This window comes from Myxine glutinosa, chromosome 7, assembly GCF_964187855.1.
Source record: "Myxine glutinosa chromosome 7, kmMyxGlut1.1, whole genome shotgun sequence".
In the NCBI taxonomy this organism is placed as follows: Eukaryota; Metazoa; Chordata; class Myxini; order Myxiniformes; family Myxinidae; genus Myxine; species Myxine glutinosa.
In genome coordinates this window covers 139299325-139322002 of record NC_136267.1, presented here as the reverse complement: position 1 = coordinate 139322002, position 22678 = coordinate 139299325, and the positions used below count along the sequence as shown (strand labels likewise).

The 22678-nt window shown below is 45.5% G+C and overlaps 1 protein-coding gene across 4 annotated transcripts in view; it reads left to right on the top strand.

Annotated features, from left to right (window-relative positions):
- LOC137431688 (sodium-dependent neutral amino acid transporter B(0)AT2) overlaps window positions 1-20939 on the top strand; it is a 148924-nt gene extending 127985 nt beyond the window's left edge. For all 4 annotated transcript variants that reach the window (XM_068123308.2, XM_068123309.2, XM_068123307.2 and 1 more), the window contains 4 exons: window positions 9330-9522; window positions 12987-13146; window positions 13706-13868; window positions 15271-20939. In XM_068123308.2, the coding sequence (XP_067979409.2) occupies window positions 9330-9522; window positions 12987-13146; window positions 13706-13868; window positions 15271-15675 (921 nt within the window). In that variant the 3' untranslated portion in view covers window positions 15676-20939. The remainder of the gene's footprint in view (window positions 1-9329; window positions 9523-12986; window positions 13147-13705; window positions 13869-15270) is intronic.
- The last annotated feature ends 1739 nt before the right edge of the window (window positions 20940-22678 follow it).

The following is a 22678-nucleotide window of genomic DNA, read 5'->3' as shown; positions in this document are numbered from 1 at the left end:
CAATCTCGGCCGCTCCAAATTTTGACCAAATTTTTTTTTTTGATGTTTAAAAAATTTGGTTCAGGTCCGCATCCCACTCCTGGCACCAATTGTTACGGACCGCGGATAAGATGTTAATTTGCCGAGCGGATGGCGCCGCGGCCCGAACCGTTTACCAAGACTAGACCCAATCCTGAAATGTTGGCCAAATCGTGCCACAGATATTCAATGAGGGAAAAGACAAAGGCGACACGGATGTGAAGAAGAGGAAGACAAGTAGGGAATACGAATATAATTTATTTGCTATTTACAACCAAAAGTAACCAAGGAGAAGGAAGGATAATAAAATAATTTACAGAAGAAATCAAGGAGACATAGTGAAATGCTAGCTTATCTACACAGGCTTAACTTATACCCTGGACAGAACAAACAAACAAAACAAACTCACGTACGCAAAAGGATGGAAGGCCAGGAATCGTTTGGAGGGATGAGCAGGTGGAATCACAGGGCACAGCGAGCAGGTCCACTCCGGGCGGGAAGCGAGGAGCCGGCCGCTCCTTGTATTCGGCTTTAGCCTTTACACCGCACACCGGCAGGGTCACTCGCTGCCCCGTCAGGGCTTCACGCGGCTGGTTGAAGCGGCTCTCTGCAGAACTCTTTCTTTGCACTTCTGGACTTGGAATCCTCTGCTGTCTCTGGCGCACTTCTGGTTTCGCACTTCTCGCAAAGGCTTCCCCCGCGCTTCTTACTTGGCCTCCTTCTCATCACTTCTCGCACACTTCTGTCCACCGACAACCCTCTGTTCTGACGCATGCGCACGCGTTTTATAGCGCGCCTCGCCCTCTCCCCGCGAGCTCTCTCGGCACGCCTACCGGGTTGCTTACTGCCGCGCCGGTTGGTTCGCACGGCCTCCTTTGGCTCCGCCCTTGATGACGATGGGCGGGCACGCCCAGGATCCGGCGGCTCCTTCCCCTTCCCCTTCTTCTCCAAGCCTACCTCGTGGCTCATGGAGTCGCGGTGAAAACAACAACCCACAGCTGCAGCAAATGCGGTTGGCAGGAAAGGCTTTGGGAATGGGAATGAAAGGGGATCTATTTATTTGAATTCGGTGCAATGGAGTGTCAATTAATGGAAGACAAATCCTTAGCCTAATACACAGAATAAGGAAATAACTACCAATAAGGAGGAAATCTATGATTGGCTGACGTGATTGTTTATGAAATAACTACGGAACGACCTTTGACCTTTACACACAGACTGGAGGCAGGAGGGTCCACAATAAAGCAATTTTAAAAACACAAAAAAAAACACAATCCTCATATCCACAACAATATAATATTGTTACAGACGCGGTTGTGGATGTTGGTTTACCGACCGGTTTGGTATGACCGCGTCTGCACAGTTTACCCGATTATGCTCGAACGTTGGCCGAGTCACGCTATGCTAAATCAATTACGGAAAGGACACAGCGGCTGGGTTAAAATGACACGACACCAGGGGTACAGTTCTCAAGACCTCCGGAGGAGGTTATAATATTGCGGAACGTTAGATTACAAGGACAAGAGAGACAGCATAGTAAGGTAGGCACTTAATCACGGTCTTATAGTAACCCCGACAGACGACAGATAAACGGGACAAGACTGACTCACACGGGGATTGATGGCAAGGAAGGGCAGGTAGTCGAGGCTCAAGGTGCACCTTGGCGCAGGGGCAGAATCGACCCGGTCCGGTCCAGAGATGCGGGAGGTCTTGTCGCGCTGGAGGTGGCGTCTGTTTCTCCTTCGTGGCTGAGGCGCATCTGACGTCACGTCCGGTAAGTCGCTGCGTATATCCGGCGGGGAGTGACACGCCCTCGGCTCGTTAGCTCCGCCCCAGATGGAATCGGCCCACCGCTTCTTATTGGGTGCTGGGGGTTACCGGGCTCCGCCCTTTACGAGGAGCTGACAGCAGCCCCTTCGTGGTAACCCCGTAACCTGGAGGTAACCTGGAGCACATGGGTAATGGCGGCTAACCGAGCCGGAGTGAGGACGCACACTCCCCGCGCGCTGTTGTGGTAGTTGTTGTTGTTGTTGTTTCATGGGGAAGATGGGAGGAGGTATGGGGAGGTCCTAAACTCACTACTGGTGCCATACAATCACATTCTGGTGCAACGAAGAGTCAGAATTAATGGAAACGAGTCCTTAACTGACATAGACTAAGAATAACTAGCAAGATGTCCGAAAGTTGTCTACGTGAGATGCGGTGGACCTGGGCACGACATTTAATGGGGGAGAAAGGGGAAGGTCGGTTCTACAGAGTGTTATTTACAGGCAATGGGACTAGGGAATGGGGGATTGGGGATAGTTGGGGAGTGTTGGGGAAATAGGGGAATATTTACAAGCGGATATGGATGGAGGCCAAATCCCATATCCGCAACATTGCACCCTTCTCTACCCTCGGGGCGTCCCGACCCGATAAATTTTTATCTACTTTAGTGTGGCACTCAGATGTAGTTCCCTCTACTATTAACTCTACCCTGAGTGCGACAGTTTTACAGATATTCACAAATGAGTAAATATGTCCCCCTGCGACGTTGCACCCTTCTCCTCACAGAAACACACCCACAGGATAACCGAATCGCGGAAAGAATTCGCAAACTAAACATACAGCCGGTAGGGAGCATTATTTACAAGACTACGCTGATATTTACACTACGATCCAGGACCTGTTTTTGGAGGAACACATACAGATGTTATGCATAGAGAGAGCACGCATGCCAGCATCGATACACCAACCCACGAGTGCTCTGTGGCCTTACGGCCTTTAATAATGTGCAGAGCACCCCTTCCAAGCACCAAAAGCACCACCCCATCACACAGTCAGCACCATCCGGTGCACCAATAAAATGTTTAATAATCATGGTGTGGTGTCGCAGCCGGCCGATGTTCTGCCGCTGGTCTTGCCTTCATGTGGTGCACTTGGCCTTCTGGCTTCTTTAAAAATAAAGAAAGGCGCCAACCGCATCCATTTCTGTATTGTGGCCGTCAGGGGGCCAACTAAAAGTGGTTCACCTGTATGGCATAGGTGCCACGTTGACCCATAGGTCCATCCACGGGTGGTGCTTGGCCGCAAAAGAACTGCGGTCCATTGTGGGTGGCCACCAAAATTGCGGTCCATATGGTGTATCGATCCAGGCAGCAAGCAGCGAAAGTGCAGGCCCACAACTGCGGAGCCAGCACCTCTCTCTCCTCTCTCTCTGCCCCAAAGCCAGATCCTCGGAGGTGGGAGACAAAAGAAAAGACAAGTGAGTAAGGTGGTAAGGGCGCAAAAGTGCACGCAATGTAAGGTAATGCACACTGGGGGCACATGGGAACCAGGTGAGACAGGTACGTTCCTACCGTACGCCCCCCCCCCCCCCACCAGGTAACCTACATGGCCCCTCCCTTACCCCTTACTGTATCCACAAAACACAACACTACCCATAAACATCTACTTTACAAATCAACAAACGTCCCTACTGTCTTCCCCGTTCCTCCCATAAACCAAATTCGTCTTCTCTCCCTCCTAACCAATCAAATTTGCCATTTTCAACTCTCATCAAAATTTGCCATCTCCAACTCAACATCATAATTTGCTATCACCAATTCATCATCAGTCCCTCCTAGGGAGGGAGAGATGGAATCACCCCAATGTCTCATCCACGTCGTGATGCGTCTCACAAATCCTCACAGCAATTCTCATTTCCTGCAACAGAACAAAGAAAACACAGGTGTGGAGTCATCATCATCACCACAGGCAAGTGGCTGCGTATGGTGCGACAGGTTCATCAATCCTAACTATTTCCTAAATGACTTTAACAACTTTACATTACCCGGGGTCTTTCCCTGCCAATCCATTGGCCAACTTACACTATGGGTTCTAAAAACCAATTCCCATTGCCCAAACTGTGGTGCTTTTCAATTTGGGGTCTCACTCCCCCGATTCATCTCCCGGTGCCCTCGCACAATTTCTGGGCTGTGGCGTGTACCTCTCCCAGCGGGTCTACCCACCTGCACACCTCCACCACTGCAGTTGCCTCCGAGCTTACCTGCTCCTTACCCTAACCTAACTACCTGGGGAAGGCCCTCTGGCGCTCTCCCCACTCGGTGCCCTCTCTGGCACTGGGCTACCCGGGTCCGTCCTCCGGATCCTCGGGCCCCATCCACAACTACCGGCTCCCAGAGCCCACCTGCGGCCTCACCTGGCCGACATCCTCACAGTGGTGGAGTGCCCAACCAACTACACACACTAACAGGCTACACGCCCAGCCATTTCCACAACACTAATGCACCCATCCACAATACCATTCTGCAACCGCACCACAAATGCCAATATCCAACCACAATTTACCTATACCCTCTACCTAACACTTACACTACCCGCCCCGGGTACTCGTGAAAGGGGTCCACTCTTCCCCCATCCACACCTTCGCACCATGCACACCACTCCGTACCACTTACTCCAACTCTCTCCACACACCTGTACTTGCACACCTGTGTTCTCATTCTTGGTGCCGCCTGCACCCTTCTCTCCCCAAGCGCATTCGCGCTGATCCACAACACTCACTACTCATACACTGCTCCACACACCTGTCCAGTTCTCACACCTGTTCAATTCTCACCCACACGGCATCATCTCAGCTAACTACTCCCTTCTGAAACTTGCGCTTCCCAGTCGTCCCTTTAAACTATTGCGCTCCCTCGTCATTATCATCCACACTAATCTACCTGCGTCCCCACTACAGGTATCAGTCACTAACTAACTTAACGTCACCTAATGTCATCTTCGCTAGATCCCTACAATATAACCTAACCCACCCGGGCTAGTTTTCACTGCCATACACCCCATAATCTATTGCGCATTTGCCCCACCATGGGAAGGGTGGCAGGGATGCCACCCTTACCCACCGGGCCCATCGCTCACTACCAATTTTGCACATCAAATTTCAACAAATCAAAAATTTTGCCAATCACTACTCATCATCTGCCAATCATTACTGCCAATCCTTTGCCAATCATCAAATTTTGTTTTTCTCTAATTTCGGGGCCAAAACACTATCCTCATCACACAGTCTACTCACTAATGCCTCTCGGTGCGCCAATTCCTGTCCGAAGCCCGGCTTCGTAAAGCCGAGCAATGAATGTGGGTTGTTTGGTGCCAGCGGCTGGATACGTCCCGCATTCGGTGCAGGGAAGGAGGTTTACCCGGGCCGAGATCCCACGCACCACCTCGGCACGGAGCCATCCCATGGCTCGATCTCGACCTGCCGGAATGCCTCAACAAAAAGTGGTCGCCATGACGACCCTTCCTATTCAGCCGCCCGCTCCGCCTAGTGGAGCACGGACGCGGCCGTTCAAAGCGAGGCCCAGCACGCACCGAGGGCCCGATTCGGCTAAAAGTCGCTCTAACCTCTAACCCGGTTACCTTCGATGCCTCACCTGCATGCTTACACCCCGCAGCCCGTTCCTTGCTCACACATCCAGCCGTTTCCATGCTCCTCATACCTTTCCTTACACACCTCGGTACACTCATTCCACTCACAGCCTTGGTCACACACCTGACCACCGAACACTTTGGCACACATTCGTTGGTCGCACACCTCACCAACACACCTCTTCGCGCCCCCTCCTCGGTCACCTCCTCTGTGACAATCACAGGTGTGCTCTCATTCGCACACCCAACCACGTGCCTCACTACCAATTCCAGCGTGCATTCCCACTCACGCTCCTTGTCACTCTCACTCCTCTCACCACCACTCTTGACAACGCACTCACCCTTACTCTTGACAGCACACTCTTTCCCCATGCACCTGTCCGTTACACACCTTTCTCGCACACACTCTCCCGTTACACACCTTTCTCGCGCACACTCTCCCGTTACACCCTCTGTAACACTCACCACAGGCGTGCATTCTTCCTTGCCTTTGACAGCGCACTCTTTCCCCATGCACCTGTCCGTCACACACCTTTCTCGCGCACACTCCTGCGCACACTCTCCCGTCACACCCTCTGTAACACTTACCACACCGCGCTTCCATGTGCTCCCTCGCACACGCGCTACGACCGACTCACTCTCGCCAGCACCCTCACTCCTTGGCACGCACTTTTTCCTCACACACCCCAGAGTCGGACTTTCTCGCACACCTCCTCTTTCGCACACCAGACCTGTCGCACACTTCACCAACGGCCTCTCACGAACACCCGGGTCCATCTCGACCCCCAAGCTTCTTAAATCCCCTGGCGCATCATACGCACGACCATATTGGTCACCACTTACACCGGGTCCTCTTCCTCTTCGCTTCTCCTCCATCACCTGCGAATCCCTCATCCGGTTAATGAGCACATCATCACGATCCAAACACAGACTTTGGACCAATTCTTTTATCTCCTCTTTTATCTCTTTCTTATCCCCTCTCCGTCGCTTCTTAATTTCGCTCACCCCTTCTTCCACTTCTTCTAATTTCTGCTTCACCTCCTTTATTCCCCGGTACATCTCCTCAAGCTCGTCCTCTAAGGCTACCATGACCGTTTCCAGGTGCGTCCTCACCTGCCGGTCCTTCGTCTCCATTACCTCTACCACCTCGTCCAACCTCGCTGTCAGTCCCTCACGTACCATCTGACATTCCCTCTTTGTCGCTATTAAGACGTTTTTTATGTCGTTTTGTGTCGCTTTTAAACCTCCTAATACCGCAGTGTTCCTTTGAACCTGCTCCGTTAGTCCTTTTTGTCCCTCCGTCAGCTGTTCCACCTCCTGCGTCAGGTCCTCTATGCCCCCTTGTAACTTTACAGTCCCCTTTCTCACCTCCTTCTCCATGTGCTCCTTCCAGTGCCTCACCTCCTCGCGCACTCCTCCGACCTCCTCACTCACTCCTCTTCTGATCTCCTCTCCCATCACTTGCATCTCCTGCCCAGATGCCACCCTCATCTGCTCCATTTCCTCCCTGTGAGCATCCAGTTTGGTCTCTACCCCCATTCTGACCCCCTCTATCTGCTGCCCCATTTGTTTAACTTCCCTTTCCGCTTGGTCCCTCATGTCCCTCAATTTGCCTTCCATCCTGTTTTCTAACCCCATTAACCCATTTCTCACCTCTTTTATCCCGTTGTCTAACCCCTCAAAATTATTGTCTAACTTCCCAAATTTCTTGTCTAACTCCTCAAAATTATTGTCTAACTTCCCAAATTTCTTGTCTAACCCCTCACCCCTCGCTTCGTCCCTCATTACCCCCATTTCGTTTCCCATTACCCCTATTTCGTTTCCCATTACCCCAATTTCGTTTCCCATTACCCCTATTTTGCCCTCCAATCGCTCACCCTGAGCTTCTATACTGTTTTTCAAACCTCCAATTTGGTCTCCCATTTGTTCCATAAAGGCCCTCATTTGCAGGAGGAAAAGGTTCGAATCCACCAGGGGCGCTACCACGGTCGCGGGCGCGGTCGCCGTGGCCATGTGCGAGGCGCCATTTTGTGCGTCTGCTACCCTCGCTGCTTCGCTCTCCTCATGTCCCTCAATTTGGTCCTGGATCGACCCTGCCTCACTCTCCTCTATCGGAACCCAGCCGTCTTGGTCTGCCATAGCGCGACTTTCAAAATTCGGGTTTTTATTTTCGTAAAACAAAATCAAATTTCGCCGTTATAATTTCGAGCGCGTGAAACGCGCTCCGGATTGAATTCCACTTCCCAACACCAATTGTTACCCTAATGGTACAATTGGTGTTCCAAAATTTGGGCCTAATAAATTTAGCCCCAGGTCCGAATCCAACTCCTCGACACCAAAATGTTACAGACGCGGTTGTGGATGTTGGTTTACCGAGCGGTTTGGTATGACCGCGTCTGCACAGTTTACCCGATTATGCTCGAATGTTGGCCGAGTCGCGCTATGCTAAATCAATTACGGAAAGGACACAGCGGCTGGGTTAAAATGACACGACACCAGGGGTACAGTTCTCAAGACCTCCGGAGGAGGTTATAATATTGCGGAACGTTAGATTACAAGGACAAGAGAGACAGCATAGTAAGGTAGGCACTTAATCACGGTCTTATAGTAACCCCGACAGACGACAGATAAACGGGACAAGACTGACTCACACGGGGATTGATGGCAAGGAAGGGCAGGTAGTCGAGGCTCAAGGTGCACCTTGGCGCAGGGGCAGAATCGACCCGGTCCGGTCCAGAGATGCGGGAGGTCTCGTCGCGCTGGAGGTGGCGTCTGTTTCTCCTTCGTGGCTGAGGCGCATCTGACGTCACGTCCGGTAAGTCGCTGCGTATATCCGGCGGGGAGTGACACGCCCTCGGCTCGTTAGCTCCGCCCCAGATGGAATCGGCCCGCCGCTTCTTATTGGGTGCTGGGGGTTACCGGGCTCCGCCCTTGACGAGGAGCTGACAGCCAGCCCCTTCGTGGTAACCCCGTAACCTGGAGGTAACCTGGAGCACATGGGTAATGGCGGCTAACCGAGCCGGAGTGAGGACGCACACTCCCCGCGCGCTGTTGTGGTAGTTGTTGTTGTTGTTTCATGGGGAAGATGGGAGGAGGTATGGGGAGGTCCTAAACTCACTACTGGTGCCATACAATCACATTCTGGTGCAACGAAGAGTCAGAATTAATGGAAACGAGTCCTTAACTGACATAGACTAAGAATAACTAGCAAGATGTCCGAAAGTTGTCTACGTGAGATGCGGTGGACCTGGGCACGACATTTAATGGGGGAAAAAGGGGAAGGTCGGTTCTACAGAGTGTTATTTACAGGCAATGGGACTAGGGAATGGGGGATTGGGGATAGTTGGGGAGTGTTGGGGAAATAGGGGAATATTTACAAGCGGATATGGATGGAGGCCAAATCCCATATCCGCAACAATATATATATATATATATATATATATATATATATATATATATATATATATATATATATATTTATATCTCTTAGTATTTATATTTATATATATATTTATATCTTAGTATTAATATTTGTATATATATTTATATCTTAGTATTAATATTTATATATATATTTATATCTTAGTATTAATATTTATATATATATTTATATCTCTTAGTATTTATATTTATATCTCTTAGTATTTATATTTATATATATTTATATCTTAGTATTTATATATATATTTATATCTCTTAGTATTTATATATTTATATCTCGTAGTATTTATGGAGATCCCATTATATTATTCTGCTGCCATCCTCGGCAATCATTATGCCTCGGCAATATATGGACCCCACTAAGTCCTTTCTATTTGGGAATGCCAAACATGTTGTGTTGTGCTTCTTTGAAAAACAAGTTTCTTTCCTTGTATTCTGTTCCCGCTCCTTTGTGGCAGGCAATGCAAGGTACAGGACTCGCGTTCATTGCTTTTACGGAGGCAATGACCCAGTTTCCCGCATCTCCATTTTGGTCGGTCCTTTTCTTTCTCATGCTCATCAACCTCGGTCTGGGCAGCATGTTTGGTACAATGGAAGGAATCATAACTCCTGCTGTGGACACGTTCAAGATCAGAAAGGAATTTTTTACAGGTGAGCCTCACACAAGAACACAGCTGGTCCTCAATCACAGGGGACATGGATAGCCAAATAGTTAAAGTGTGGCACATGAGCAGAATGACAGTTGGACGGTGGCATCAGTGGGGTCCAAGAGCTGGGTGGGAGGTTGGAGGGGGAGGGGGAGGGGGGGGGGTGCCACGAGGGTACATGAGGCCAAGATGGTGGGTGTGGAAAGCCAGCAAATTTAAGCATTGAGGAATTTGATATACCGTACCACTATCACACGGCCATCCTTACCGGAAATGGTCCATCACCCTTGCCGAAACAAATGATAAAAAATGCGTTTACAAAGGAAGTCATGAATATCCTCAATTTTAATATGCGTTCAGTCCAATTTGGGGAAAGCAGAATTGGCAAAGACTTTACTACTCAAATCAATCTTACTCATGCCCTAATCAATATGCATCATCAATTGTAACATTCAATCATAATATGAAACTCCACAATTTTTGTAACAATATAATGTTATAAAATGTTTTCTTGGTACCAGTTCTACATGTAATTAAATGATTACCAAGTACAGTAGTGGTACCACATGTCATGAGATAGTCGGCATTCTGCCTCACGTAACATGTATTGTATATACCCCTATACCTTCGAGCCTGGTGTTGTTTTAGCGGTTAGGGTGCGGCTTGGGATGCTATGGATCCTAGGATCCTGGGTTCGAATCCCGGTCGATCGCTGAATTAACGCCAGGAGGGTTGATTCAGCCTGTCATCCTTCCGAGGTCGTCAAATTGAGCACCAGTTCACTGGTAATTCCCTGTGTGTGGCAAGAGGCGACTAACAGTGTTGGTGGCAGGAAGGGCATCCGGCCATAAAACATTGCCTCAAAAAAAGGGGTCCACGGTGCTCGAAAAAGGCCAACACCTGCTCTGTGGGGAAAAATGGCCTCTAAAGGTGGTTCTTTTTATACCCCTATACCTTCAGACTGAAAATGAACCGAGAAATATCCATCACTTGTGATCGCTCTCAACTCGTAACAAATATTCCACCACCTCCTCCTCGCAGAGGCCATGTGCAGGGTGGGTCGCCCGTTACACAAGCAGCGTTAAGTGGACAGTCACATCCAATTCAATCACGCCGAACCCTGCATGGAATCTGAGGCTTCGGAGGCTAATATTGATGGGGGCGTTGATTGACGCATTGCGAGCTTCCATTTATACTCTGCTTACAGGCCTTTGAGTCCATTTGACCTGGTGTGCAACATTGATAAAGGCAGCAAACGTTATTTTATCAATTGTATATTCAGACACACCAGCAAAATGAGAGGAGAAACGCAAATTGGCGGAGTTTTGTCTTCTCATGTTTGCTGTTGAGTAGAGTGTGGAGGTGCCAAACACCTGGCGACAGGGAGCATACCTGTGGAGGTATCCTTTGGAGAAACCAGTTTTTTTTATTTTTTTTTTTTTTAATCGTCTTCACCGACTTGTAGAAATGCTTAATTCTCCCTTTTAGATAGAGCCACTGCTTGTTTGTGACATTATGTGAAATCAAACAGCCAATTGGTGTGTCGGTCCTCATCATTTGGTGTGCTTGAAGGTCAACGAACAATCCAATCTAATGGCATATTTTAATATGGACATGTGGCTCTCTCATACGTATTCCATGATTACAAAATTGCAAGTAGATGTAATGTTCGACAAAGATGGTAAATACTACATCTTCAGGGAAAGTGGGAGAACAAAGGAATTTCGTAAAATATTTGGTTTTTAAAAATAGCAAAATAATCAACCGATAGTACCTCTTCTTCTTCATTCGTATGCAGCACATGCTGATCGTGGCTGTGCCCTGTTGGTGAGAGCAGTAATTTGGCCAGGGTGCCGTGATGGCTCACCTACTTTTCCCTGGATGGAAGAATGAGAATGGGGTCTTTAATGTCCACCAACTAATGCTAACATACTGGACACCCAGCTTTGATATACATCCGAGCAACAGTTGTCTCCTAGATGTAAACCCTGCCTGTGAAGCACCAATCTGACATTTCTTTTGTATATAGCAGAGGCTTGTGGAAGAGCTGGTATTAGTACACTGAACGGATCAGGACACAACCAGACAAAAGGAACGAGATAGAGAGAGATAGAGAGAGATATAGAGAGAGAGAGAGAGAGAGAGAGAGAGAGAGAGGAAGAAGAAGAAGAAGAAGAAGAAGAAGAAGAAGAAGAAGAGGCGGAAGAAGAGGAAGAGAAGAGAGAAAAAAAAGAAAGACACCAACAGCAGAGTTTGAAGGCCAGGATGGAGGCAGACTTAGATAAACAATGGGTGTGGGGCACAATGAGGGCAGGAGAGGGTGCATGGGTTGCACAAGATGGATACAGAAGGAAACTCTGAGGAGGAAAAAACTGGATATTTGGAAGGCGGAGGCATTGGGGTCAGGTGGGAGTTGGGGAGGGGTGGTAATGAAGGTAGAATATAGCGGTAAAGCTGTTCTATCGATAGAATCATCATATAGCGAACTCCCACCCCCCTCTGTATCCATACAAGTCGACTCACTCGAGCATATGGAGTGTGGATCCTGCTGAGAACTTTCAACATCGCCGTTTTTGTTCAATGATGCGATGACTGTAAAACCTTTGTAATACACCCCAACTTGGCTGCACGATCTTTGTGATCGCTCTTTATTTTAACTTTTTGTAAAGCGGTTTTAGACTGGGGACGATCTGAGATGGTGGTAAACAGCTGTCTTTAAGACCTGGAAGGAAGAATGAGATTGAAGAGAATGTGAAAGTTGGTTCCACAGGCAGGAAAAAAAAAAGAGGAACGAATGAGTGGAGGTGAGCAGTGATTCTGGATTTAGATAGTTTCACCAGATGGGTTGAGGGTGGATTGAATGCACGCTGCAGATACCTGAGGAGGGGTGGACAAAACATGGAAAGAGCAGAGGTTGCAAGACCAGAAATGAACCGGAAGAAGACTGAGAGACCACCGACCTGTCTGTGAGCTGATAGGCCCATATCTTCATTGTGGGATATTCCAATAATTCTGAAGGCGTTGGTTTCCATGGCGTCAAGCTGAGCAAGGAGTGATGCAGGAGCGCCCGCCCAGAGGGGAAAGCAGTACTCCATCAAGCTGCAGATGAAGGCCTTGTAGGTGGGTAGAGGTTCAGGTGTGCCAAGGAAGGACTTTGTGTGATGGAGGATACACGGTCAGCGACTGGCTTTGGAGGCCAACTTTGAAATGTGGTTTGCCAAGTTTATAGTCAGTTGAGGAAGCAAACTCAGACGAGACATTTCAGAGGTAAGCGCATATAGCACGCAATTGTCATAAAGTCTTCGGCGAACGAAAAAATTAGCAGTGTTTTGTTAAAGCTTCCAATTTCCACAGTCTGAAAATGGTGGAAACGGATGATTGAATGTGCAGATGTAACAGACCTGTACGTGCAACCTTCACTTTCTGCACCTTGTTTCCTGTTCCTTCTCTCACCCCATGCAACCTCAGTCGGTATGTGTACAGTCGCCTTTCTGTCAGGACTCGTCTTCGTGCAGCACTCTGGGAACTACTTTGTCTCCATGTTTGACGATTACTCGGCCACACTTCCTCTCATCATTGTGGTCATCTTGGAAAACATTGCCATTGGCTGGATTTATGGTGCAAACAGGTGAGATGTGTGATAGGTGACTTACAAAAATAACTGCAAATCATGAATCGTCTGATATTATGAATGCGCATTTATGCTCAGTAATCTATTATGCTTGAAGTCGTCAAGATTGTGCACAAATCACATGGAGGACAGACATTATAGTATACATGAATGTGCTGTGCATGTGTTTCAAGGACATGCACAAAACCTTCCTTAGGCTAATTCATAAACTAAATTTCCCTTTGAGGATTTTAAAATTTTTTGGTGTGTACAAGATCGAGGCTCGTGAAAGAGCTAACATTAATCACAAAAACAACAACAACAAACGGACACATAAAACATATAATAAGGGGAGCGAGAGACAAGATGGGGAGAGAGGGGGAAGCCCACAAGCACAACATTTGAGAACAGAGGCATCGGGAGATCTGTGGGAGGGAGAGGGCTTGGGGGAAGGAGTCGTGGGAAGGGGGGGGGGGGGGGGGAGTATAAGGAGAAGTATAAGAAGGATGCTTGTAGATTATATATCAATTGGATGAATCGTAACAATTGTTTGTAATGTGCCACATATTCCTTGCAGGTTCATTGATGATATCGAGGAAATGATAGGCAAACGACCATCTCAAATCTACTACTACCTGTGGAAGTATGTTTCCCCACTGACTATGACTGTCTTGCTGGTTGCAAGTGTGGCTCAGATGTGTCTGTCTACTCCGACCTATACCGCGTGGAACAGGACACTAGTAAGTTATCTACTATCACTCGTAAGTAAGTTGTGTTCTTTCGTTCCAATAAATTGTTGCCTACTTGACATGCCCATTAAAAACATACGAACAAACTCTAGGTTTCAAACTAGTTCCCTTCAAATAACTTCTTATTTTAAATATTCTTCAAATTCAATATAAATAAATTCAAAATAAATTCAATAAAAAAAATCTTCAAATAAATAAATAACTAGTTCTTCAAATAGAACAAACTAGTTCCCTTCAAACTTTTCGCTCTTAACAAAAGTCATGCAAGACTTGAGCGAGCCATACATTGAGGTGCTTCCTCTATAGTATGGCGACTCCCAAGCAAAATAACACATTCACCAGCGAAACGAACACGTGCTGGTGCAGATCGTCAGCATTTTGAAAAGTGAATTTCAAATGCATTGAGATCAGTTCCTGCATTAAAATTCCTGCGTTCAGAATAAAATTATTTAACATACATCAAAGTAGCTTTATTTATTCATTGATGGACTGAAAGTGAACACAACGTAAAAAAAAAATAAGAAGAAAGGACAAATTCTGACTTGCCCACACCCGGGGGGGGGGCATGCATTCTTCATTCAGTAAGTCCTTTTATTAAAATTGTAATTTAAAAAATAGATGACGTCATAAAACCCAAGGGATACATTCGGTGTCCCCCCTCGCTGCCGATGAAAAAGCGACTTTCGAGAAAAGCAAGTTATTCGTACTCGGAGAATCCCATGTGACATTAACTTTGCTGTGCAGTAAGCTTGAGGAGACCCTTTGGCAAAGCATCAGCAAAAACGAGAAGGGATCCATCTGAACAAATTGCCTTGGCGGATGGTGCACCTTTTATGGCCTTGCACCTTTTATGGCATTCTATAAAAGTATTACAGTAATATCTGTAAGCCTGGTGTTGTCATAGCGGTTAAGGTGGCTAGCTTTAGATCTTCGGGTCCTGAGTTTGAGCCTCTGTCATGCCGTTGAAATAATACCAGGTGGGTTGACTCAACCTGTCATCCTTCCGACGAGTACCAGCTTACTAGTAACGCGGCACTGCATCAGGGACACAGCTACACCTCCAGACAATGATGCACTGATGCAGCCAAGCAGCCACGGGCTGCACACGAACCACCACCACCATCATAGTAACACATCATCTCGGTGACCTTCTATTTTCTTTAACGTTATGCTTCCCAGATCTTCATAACCCGTCATTCGGCCTAATGATCTTCCCACCACACAAATACCTAGTTCTCAGCATGTCTTCGTTATTGGGATTTATTTTCCAAATCTCTCCATTCCATGATTGTTTTTTCTTTCTTTCATAGCACAAGTTCCCGATTCCAAATGTTCTCATTTTGTCCATGTCTCTATGCACCAATTACTTTTGTCCTCCATATTTATCCAATAGGCAAAGGAAATTGACCTTCCATACCCAAGCTGGGCCCTGGCTGTCTGTGCACTGCTCATCATCTTCGCCCTTTGTCCGATCCCTATTGTTGCTCTTCTCCGGGGTCTCAAGATCATCGGCAATGAGCCTGGCAGCGGCGTGGTCCCGCTCGGTTACGAGCCAGGCATAACTGAAGAGCCAGGTGCTTCTGCAAACCGTACTCACCACCGGCCCTCGATCCTGCGGCGGAACGGCTACACCCTTGCGGAAGACGATGATGGAAGTGAGCAAACTTCCCCTTCGGTCAGCCGAAGGATCTACCGGGAATCGGAGAGCGACGCCGGATCGCCTTCTTTTGAGTTTGCCCCCAATGGACTTTACGGCCTTGGATACTCTCTTGCACCTGAGGATGATAGAGCAGTGTGAGGGCTTTCCAAACTCGTTGCTGCTGTTATGAGCAGCATGGGAGTTTCCAAGACTTGCTGCTGCCACTCTTGTCAAGGTGGTCGTGATGCTTGTACATTCGTGCAAGTTTTAATCCTCGTATTTTTTTTGGTTCTTCAAGCTTAGTTTTTCCTTTTTTTGTTGCTGTTTATTTGTTTGTTTGTTTTGCTCCTCTCTCTCTCCAATAGATAACACCATTGGTATTTCGGTAATATTGTTTAACTGTCTGCATTATTTGTTTTTCTGTCCACATACAAGTGCACTGATGTCCTACTCCACACAATGGAATTATACGCATCACTGTTCTCCACTTTATTGAACAATACAATGGTAATTTCTTGTAAACTCGATCATGGGTCCAATAAATTGAAATGGCGCCGTGAGATTCTTCGTGGGGAGAGGTGGCAGGGGGGAGAGGAAGTTTGGGAATCTAAGCTGGAGAGGGAGCACGTGTTGATGGAAAATGGTTTTGAAACGCGCTGACAAATCCTCCTGATGCAATTCAAGTGATGAGGTGCACAGATTTGAACGCGATGAAATGTAATGACCACGCAAGGTGGTATCGAGTGCTTCCGATTGCACATCCTGACTCGGGTGAATCTGGAAACGTTAGTGTTGATAGACCTATGGGGATTTCATGCGCCTTAGAATTATGAGTCCAGAAGGGGAAATCATGCCGGAGTATTTCCCCCATATTTAATATACAACAACTTTGCAACAACTACATTTCACCAAATTCAAAAAGCAGTCACCACAAGTCTAGGGAAAAGGTTATATTAATGCCATTAGTGGACATTGATGCCTTAAATCTCCAATAAGACAGGTGTGTGGCGTCTTACCTGTGCTGAGCTATTTCCAGTAACCAGGTGAAAACCCCGAAATCGTCTTGTTTCCACCTATACCGCATTTTACTGACAGACCTACATGGGCAAGGCTTGTATCATTATAACAAATAATACCTGTTTAACACCTTCCTTTGAAAAACACACCCATACAACATCGTCATGGCCAACAAACACAGTTCAAGTCATAGAAAAGCATGCAACTCATTAGAATTTATGGGATAACCGTATACTGTCAAATAGTCATTTAATCATAGTCCATACACTGCTGCAAATGGAATTTCCATACTCTATTTGCTTATAAAATTATTCACATTTTGTGAATCAGCACCTATGTACGTATGTATAGTGTGTGCAAACTTTATTCCAAGAATTTTGCACTCTTAACGCACACTGGGAAGTTTGGAGAACTTGCCAGCCATTTGTAACACCTACCTACTTGTGTGAGCAGGAGAGGCCTGTGTGCCTAATTTTTCATTGCTCGGCTCCAAATCGCCATGCGCGTCAGCAAGTGGAACATCACCTGTCAACAAGGTGCACAGGCACGGCATGAGCATGCTAGTTAGTGGAGACTTGGCATATGTTTCGTGGTTAATTGCAACTTGTACCCATACATGCAGTTAGCAACCGCATTACACCATAGTACTGGCGATGTGATCTCCAGAACTTGAGTTTGCAATGCCAATGTGAAATGGAGGACCTTCCATGGCCTGAAATATGTCTTAATTTGTATTTTGATTAACAGAGTATATAGTATAGGATTTTGTTTCCTGTATTTCAATTACTTTTTTCTTCTTTGTTGCTGTTTGCTTTGGATATTCTGATTCACGTTGCTTCGCTCTCATGGTTCCTTTTAGGCGCCGTGGATGCCAAAAGTTGGTTGTGTCGCTGTAAACTTGGCTCTTCTTTGCTTAGATATTTTGCACCACAGATACAGTATGTTTCAATAACACTGTAATGGTGGAATGCATATGCTTTAAAAGTATCACAATTATTGGAATGTACATGTTTTTACAAGTACTCAAGCTAACTTAAGTGTATTTTATCTGCCTCGGCCTTTCTTTGAATATTATATTTTGTTTTGTTTATATACTCTGTAATGCATAACAAATCTCCATGTGAAAATGCGTTTGTGGAATCAGAGTTTTCCAATGGGTATCGGGGCCGCAGGGCAGCCTCATGATGTCATCCTGAAAGAGTGGGTCTTCATCAGGTCGGCTCAACAGCCTCCGAGGAAGGTAGGCCTAATTATGTGAATTGCATATCTCGTATATCAAATATTGTATAACCAAATCAGAACTGCCATGTATCAAGTATGTGTATATATATACACCACCACCATTTTTTTTTTTTTTGCATTGCAACTACTGTATATCAAATGTTTGCATTGGAACGAGCGCGTAACAAATCTCTGTTACCTTAAAATTTAAGTTTGATTTATTGGAGGTTTTCATTGCTGAGTTATCCTACAGCATTCCATTCTCACCCGTCCAACGACAATGGTGTATAAGCAGATCGGACTCGACGTCATATGCAAATCGTACAGCATTTATCTTTAAATTTACAAATCTTGCGAAAATCGAAATACACGAACAAGTGGATTTTTTCCCCATAACAATTTGTTTGGTCTTCTTCAATATTCCTCAGTGGACTTCCACGATTCGTCTTGCATGGAGATAGAGGTGTGATACAGTTGTGTGGTCCAGAGGTCCTAACTGAATTGGCAAGTCGAGAGTAAAAATAAGAGACTTTGTTGTGTTTTGGGGATGGGTTCTTGAATGACGTATCTGGTTAACACTAATTGATTGGTGTGTTAGCCATCAAAGCAGGGTTTTTTTGTCTTTTTGACAAACGGTTAACTAGTGCAGGTCAATAGCTACAGACTTTCTCGCCAGTCCATGAATGAGGAAGGTAGATTCCATCAAATCGAGTCGATGGATTTTTCTACAATGGAGTTGATGTTCCTGGTTTCTTGGGTTGATTTCCCAAAGCTCCACTGCCTCTGCCGAGAAATGCATCTCCAAACCACAACGGTGCAAAGATTTCTCGAACATTGTGATGTAACCCCAGTGATTATTTGTGCTGTATGAAGGGTAACGAGCACTTTAGCTTTTGTTCTGCCTGACCTTTATTTTTCTGGAGATGTTCAGGTGAGGACAACGTCTTACCAGCACTTCATCCGTTTTTAAATTTACCTCCAACAATGTCCCTAAGAATGCACATCCAAAGTACACTGCATTACCAAAAGTATGGAAATACGCATGGTTATTGCTTTGCAACCATGTCGCTGTTTAAAATTGGGTGCCACCATCGAGGCATTGTTTTTATTTTAACCAAGTTTTGGTGAAATGCCCTAACATTTCACCATTCCTCCTTCACAGCAAGTGCAGATTTAGTGTAGGATTGCACTCCATTCATTTGGACCTCCGGCAGCAGTTTGATTAGGATTTTGTCATGGCTATTAATGCTGTCGTTGTCCAACTAGTTCCTTAGCAGATGAGCATTAACCAGACACAGTAGCTTCGCATCCACCAGCATAGCAACATACCTTGCCAAATCCCAACCGTCGAATTGGATCTAAGCCGGTAGAACAGTTTTGTGCAAAATGCCACAATAAGGCACCTTTATAGAGCTGGAGTCTTTTGGGGGGTTGTTTTCAATATATCACGCTGTCCCAATATGTTTGCTACTTATGATATACATATGCGTCTTTGAAAAAGAAACTTGCAGACAAATCTGCACTGAATAAAAACTTCCTTTTCATGATTACCCATTTCGCCCATAACTGGTGGGGAAGGATTGCACACCTGTCCAGAGCGATTATTTGGAATGCCCTCCCTGTACATCTAGTTTGAAACGTTGTGGCTTGGTGAGAGAGCTCTGCAAACATTGCAACTAAAGGTCAAACAAAAAAGATAGCAAGCTTACATGTGTAATTATACACTTACCTGTACTTCTTCGAAATATAATCAGCTGTGCCTTTCATTACATAGTTGGCTTTGCTGTAGTTAAAAAAACAAAACAACAACCTTTCTCTCTGTGGCCATTGCACCTGTCTCATTATCCGTACAGTTTTGCCTTCATCCCTTCGCTCACACTTTCCAGCGCTCTTGCTCGTTTTGTCATCTATCTATCTTATAGGATGTTCTATTTCTTCTTCTAACTTCCCTCGATCAGGTTTATTTGTTTATTTACTTTTTCCATTGCACAAATGAGTTTCTTTAACTTTGGTGAAATCACCAAATTTATAGGGTCCGACGCTCTTGTTGCTTTTAAACATTACAAGTCACATAAGCACACTATCATGGCAATCCTTTAAATTTGTACACAACATTACAAGACTTCTGTGCAATTGATGAAGAACCCTCAGGGTTCCGTTGCCATATCAATCGGAATGCTCGATATATCGGATGTAAATTGTTTTCATTTAAACTTCCCCCCCCCCCCCCCCCCCACCACCTCCTCCTCAAAATGAGATTCCCTTGAAAAGCTGGACCCTGTGAGCGACTGGTTATCGATAGGTTATTGATTATTTTGAGCGCCGTGTGGTTATGTCCTTTGCTGAGAATCAAAACGGTCTGTTAACAATGCGGTGGATCTCTAAAGAAAGTTGAGTCAGATGGGTTATGGCAACCAAATAAATTGTTCAACCTTCTGAAAAAGCACAGGAATTTTATTGATATCAAACGGGAAAAATCATGAATTAAAAAAAAAATGGGACTAATATAAAAATTCAAGGTATTTCTCAAAATTATGGAATTTTCACGACGATACCACCAGACTTCTCACGATGTCCAAAAGATTACAATGATTTGTCGGTCCGGATGAAGAGTTTCAATATGCCTGGCCATAATGTAAGGCCGAGCACTGATCATCTCTCTTATCCTTTAATCCGATGTCAGGCAGATGTAGTAAAATATAAATTTCATGGGATATGAAATAAGGTTTAATAAACTTCCGTTTACACTACCTTTAGTCTTGAGCAACATGTTTTGTTTGCATTAAGTGCTGAATTGTATTAGTCATGTCCTTTAAATATAAGTATTATTTTCTTATTTTTCCCTGCGACCTGCTTTTTTTTGTCATTTCTGAAACGGTATTTGCTCGCGTTCATTGCTGTGTCTACATTATGCGGTTTGGTTTCATTATCTTTGTTTGTTTCTGTCTTTCATTGTCCTTTGTCTTTCTTTGTCGATGTGTATTTTTCTCCTTTGTTTGTTTAATCCCGTCTTTCATTTAGAACACAAAACTGGCTTCCATTGTCATTCGATACTAGAACCATAGCAATGTTATTCCCATTTCTAATCTTGTCCATGCAATTATTTGGCCTGTCTGTCGTTGTATTCTCGACCTTAAAAACGCAATGCTTGTGAATTCGTTCTAATAAAACATTGTTAATTTGGTTATCTGTTTCCTGTCTTTGTATGTAATTATTGATTTCCCAATTCTTGACATAGCCATTGGAAGGCAAGGCCCACAAAATCGTTGGAATATCCCGTGATGAAGCTCAACCTCTGGCCCTGTTACTCACGTATCACAGACAGGTCGGTGGCCTCTGTCTTCTATCACTTCCTTTCTGGTCTTTCAGCATCTGCCCTTTCCATGCTCTCCCCCCTTTTTTCTCCTCGTGTTCAAGCACGGTGCACACAATCTGTCAGTGACCCACTTACTGATGAAACTCCCAAAATCCAGGTGCATTCCTCACCTTCACCCATTTTGTTCCTCTTTTTCCTCACCTGTGAAACCGACTTCCTCAGTCTATTAAATCCCATTCTTCCATCCAGGGCTTCAAGATTTAGCGGTTCACCTCATCCTCAGGTAATCCCCCATCATTTATATTTTGTCCCTGGTATTCCCTGCTTCTTCTTCTTGCTGTATTTGAGCTTTTATCCAGATTGATCACCCCCTATGCCCTCCTGTCCCTTCCTTTGTTCTCATTGACCATTTTCCTCAAAGTGTTCCTCTGTTATGTCCTTGCTGTTGTTGTCCCCCATGCCCTTTCCACTGTCCTGTGTTATTGCACTTCCGAGTGTCTGTGCCATCTTGCTCTTCCCTCCCTCCAGTCATTTGAGGGTGGTGGACTGCCTGTCGTTTTCCAAACCTACCTGCTATCTTTCTATTGTCTCTCGGTGTTTGTCTGGATATCTCTGCTTTCATGCTCCCAGTAATTGTTGATTTTCTTACCTCCTTTTCCAGTCCTTCTGAAGAGTCTCTCAGGAAGATATTTGGAGTATTTGTATACAAAGGAAGATGTTCCTAAATGGGAGAAGAGGATGGGAAAGACCATTTACTGGGAGTGCCTGAAGTGTGAGGTCCAGAAAATTGAGAGTTTAAGTTCTAAAACGAGATGTAGATGATGACACAAAATTGTATTGCTAAAGTAAAATGCATGATTTATTGAAACAGGGTCCTTTATAAACTTCAAAAATGAATCTCTTCCCATCTGAATGAAACGTTCAGCTAAAAATCATTAAGTTGATACAAAAGGACCAGAATTTAAATGGCAAAAGTTGTGAATTTGACAAATGAACTCTAAACGACACTTTAAGGCCACACCTTCCTATCCCACACTATCTTCTCCCAAACTCCCTCACCCTCTTCAATCCCACTCTTCCCTCCAGGTCTTTAAAACAGCTGTTCACCACCATCTCATTCATATCTTCCCCATATGCGTCTTTTTACTTTGCAACTAGGCCTATCTGTTTGTCTGCACAGAATGGGCTAACCTAGGCCACAAATGCCACCAGGTGGTAGCCAGTATTGCACGTTAACCTTTTTTCGACTTTGAAAGGATGACAGGTCGAGTCAACCCACCTGGTGTTATTTCATTGGCGTGACAATGGTTAAAACTTAACACACTCAAAAAAACATCAAGCCAGCCAACACCAAGCTTATACCGAGTACCTCTCTAAAGTATGTACAATTAGAATGTGAGTCTGTCTATAAAATACGTACTATAAAACCAGACAAAACAGGTCTTGCTGAGGGTCTCAAATCTTTGATTGCTCTTTATAGTTTTTCTTGGTTTTGGTCATTTTTCCTTGGAGAAAAAGGTGGGGGTGGTGAATAGAACACCTGGCCATGCACACCCTCTCCCTCTGTGTCATATACACCAAAATCATTACTTGAAGGGCATTTGGAAA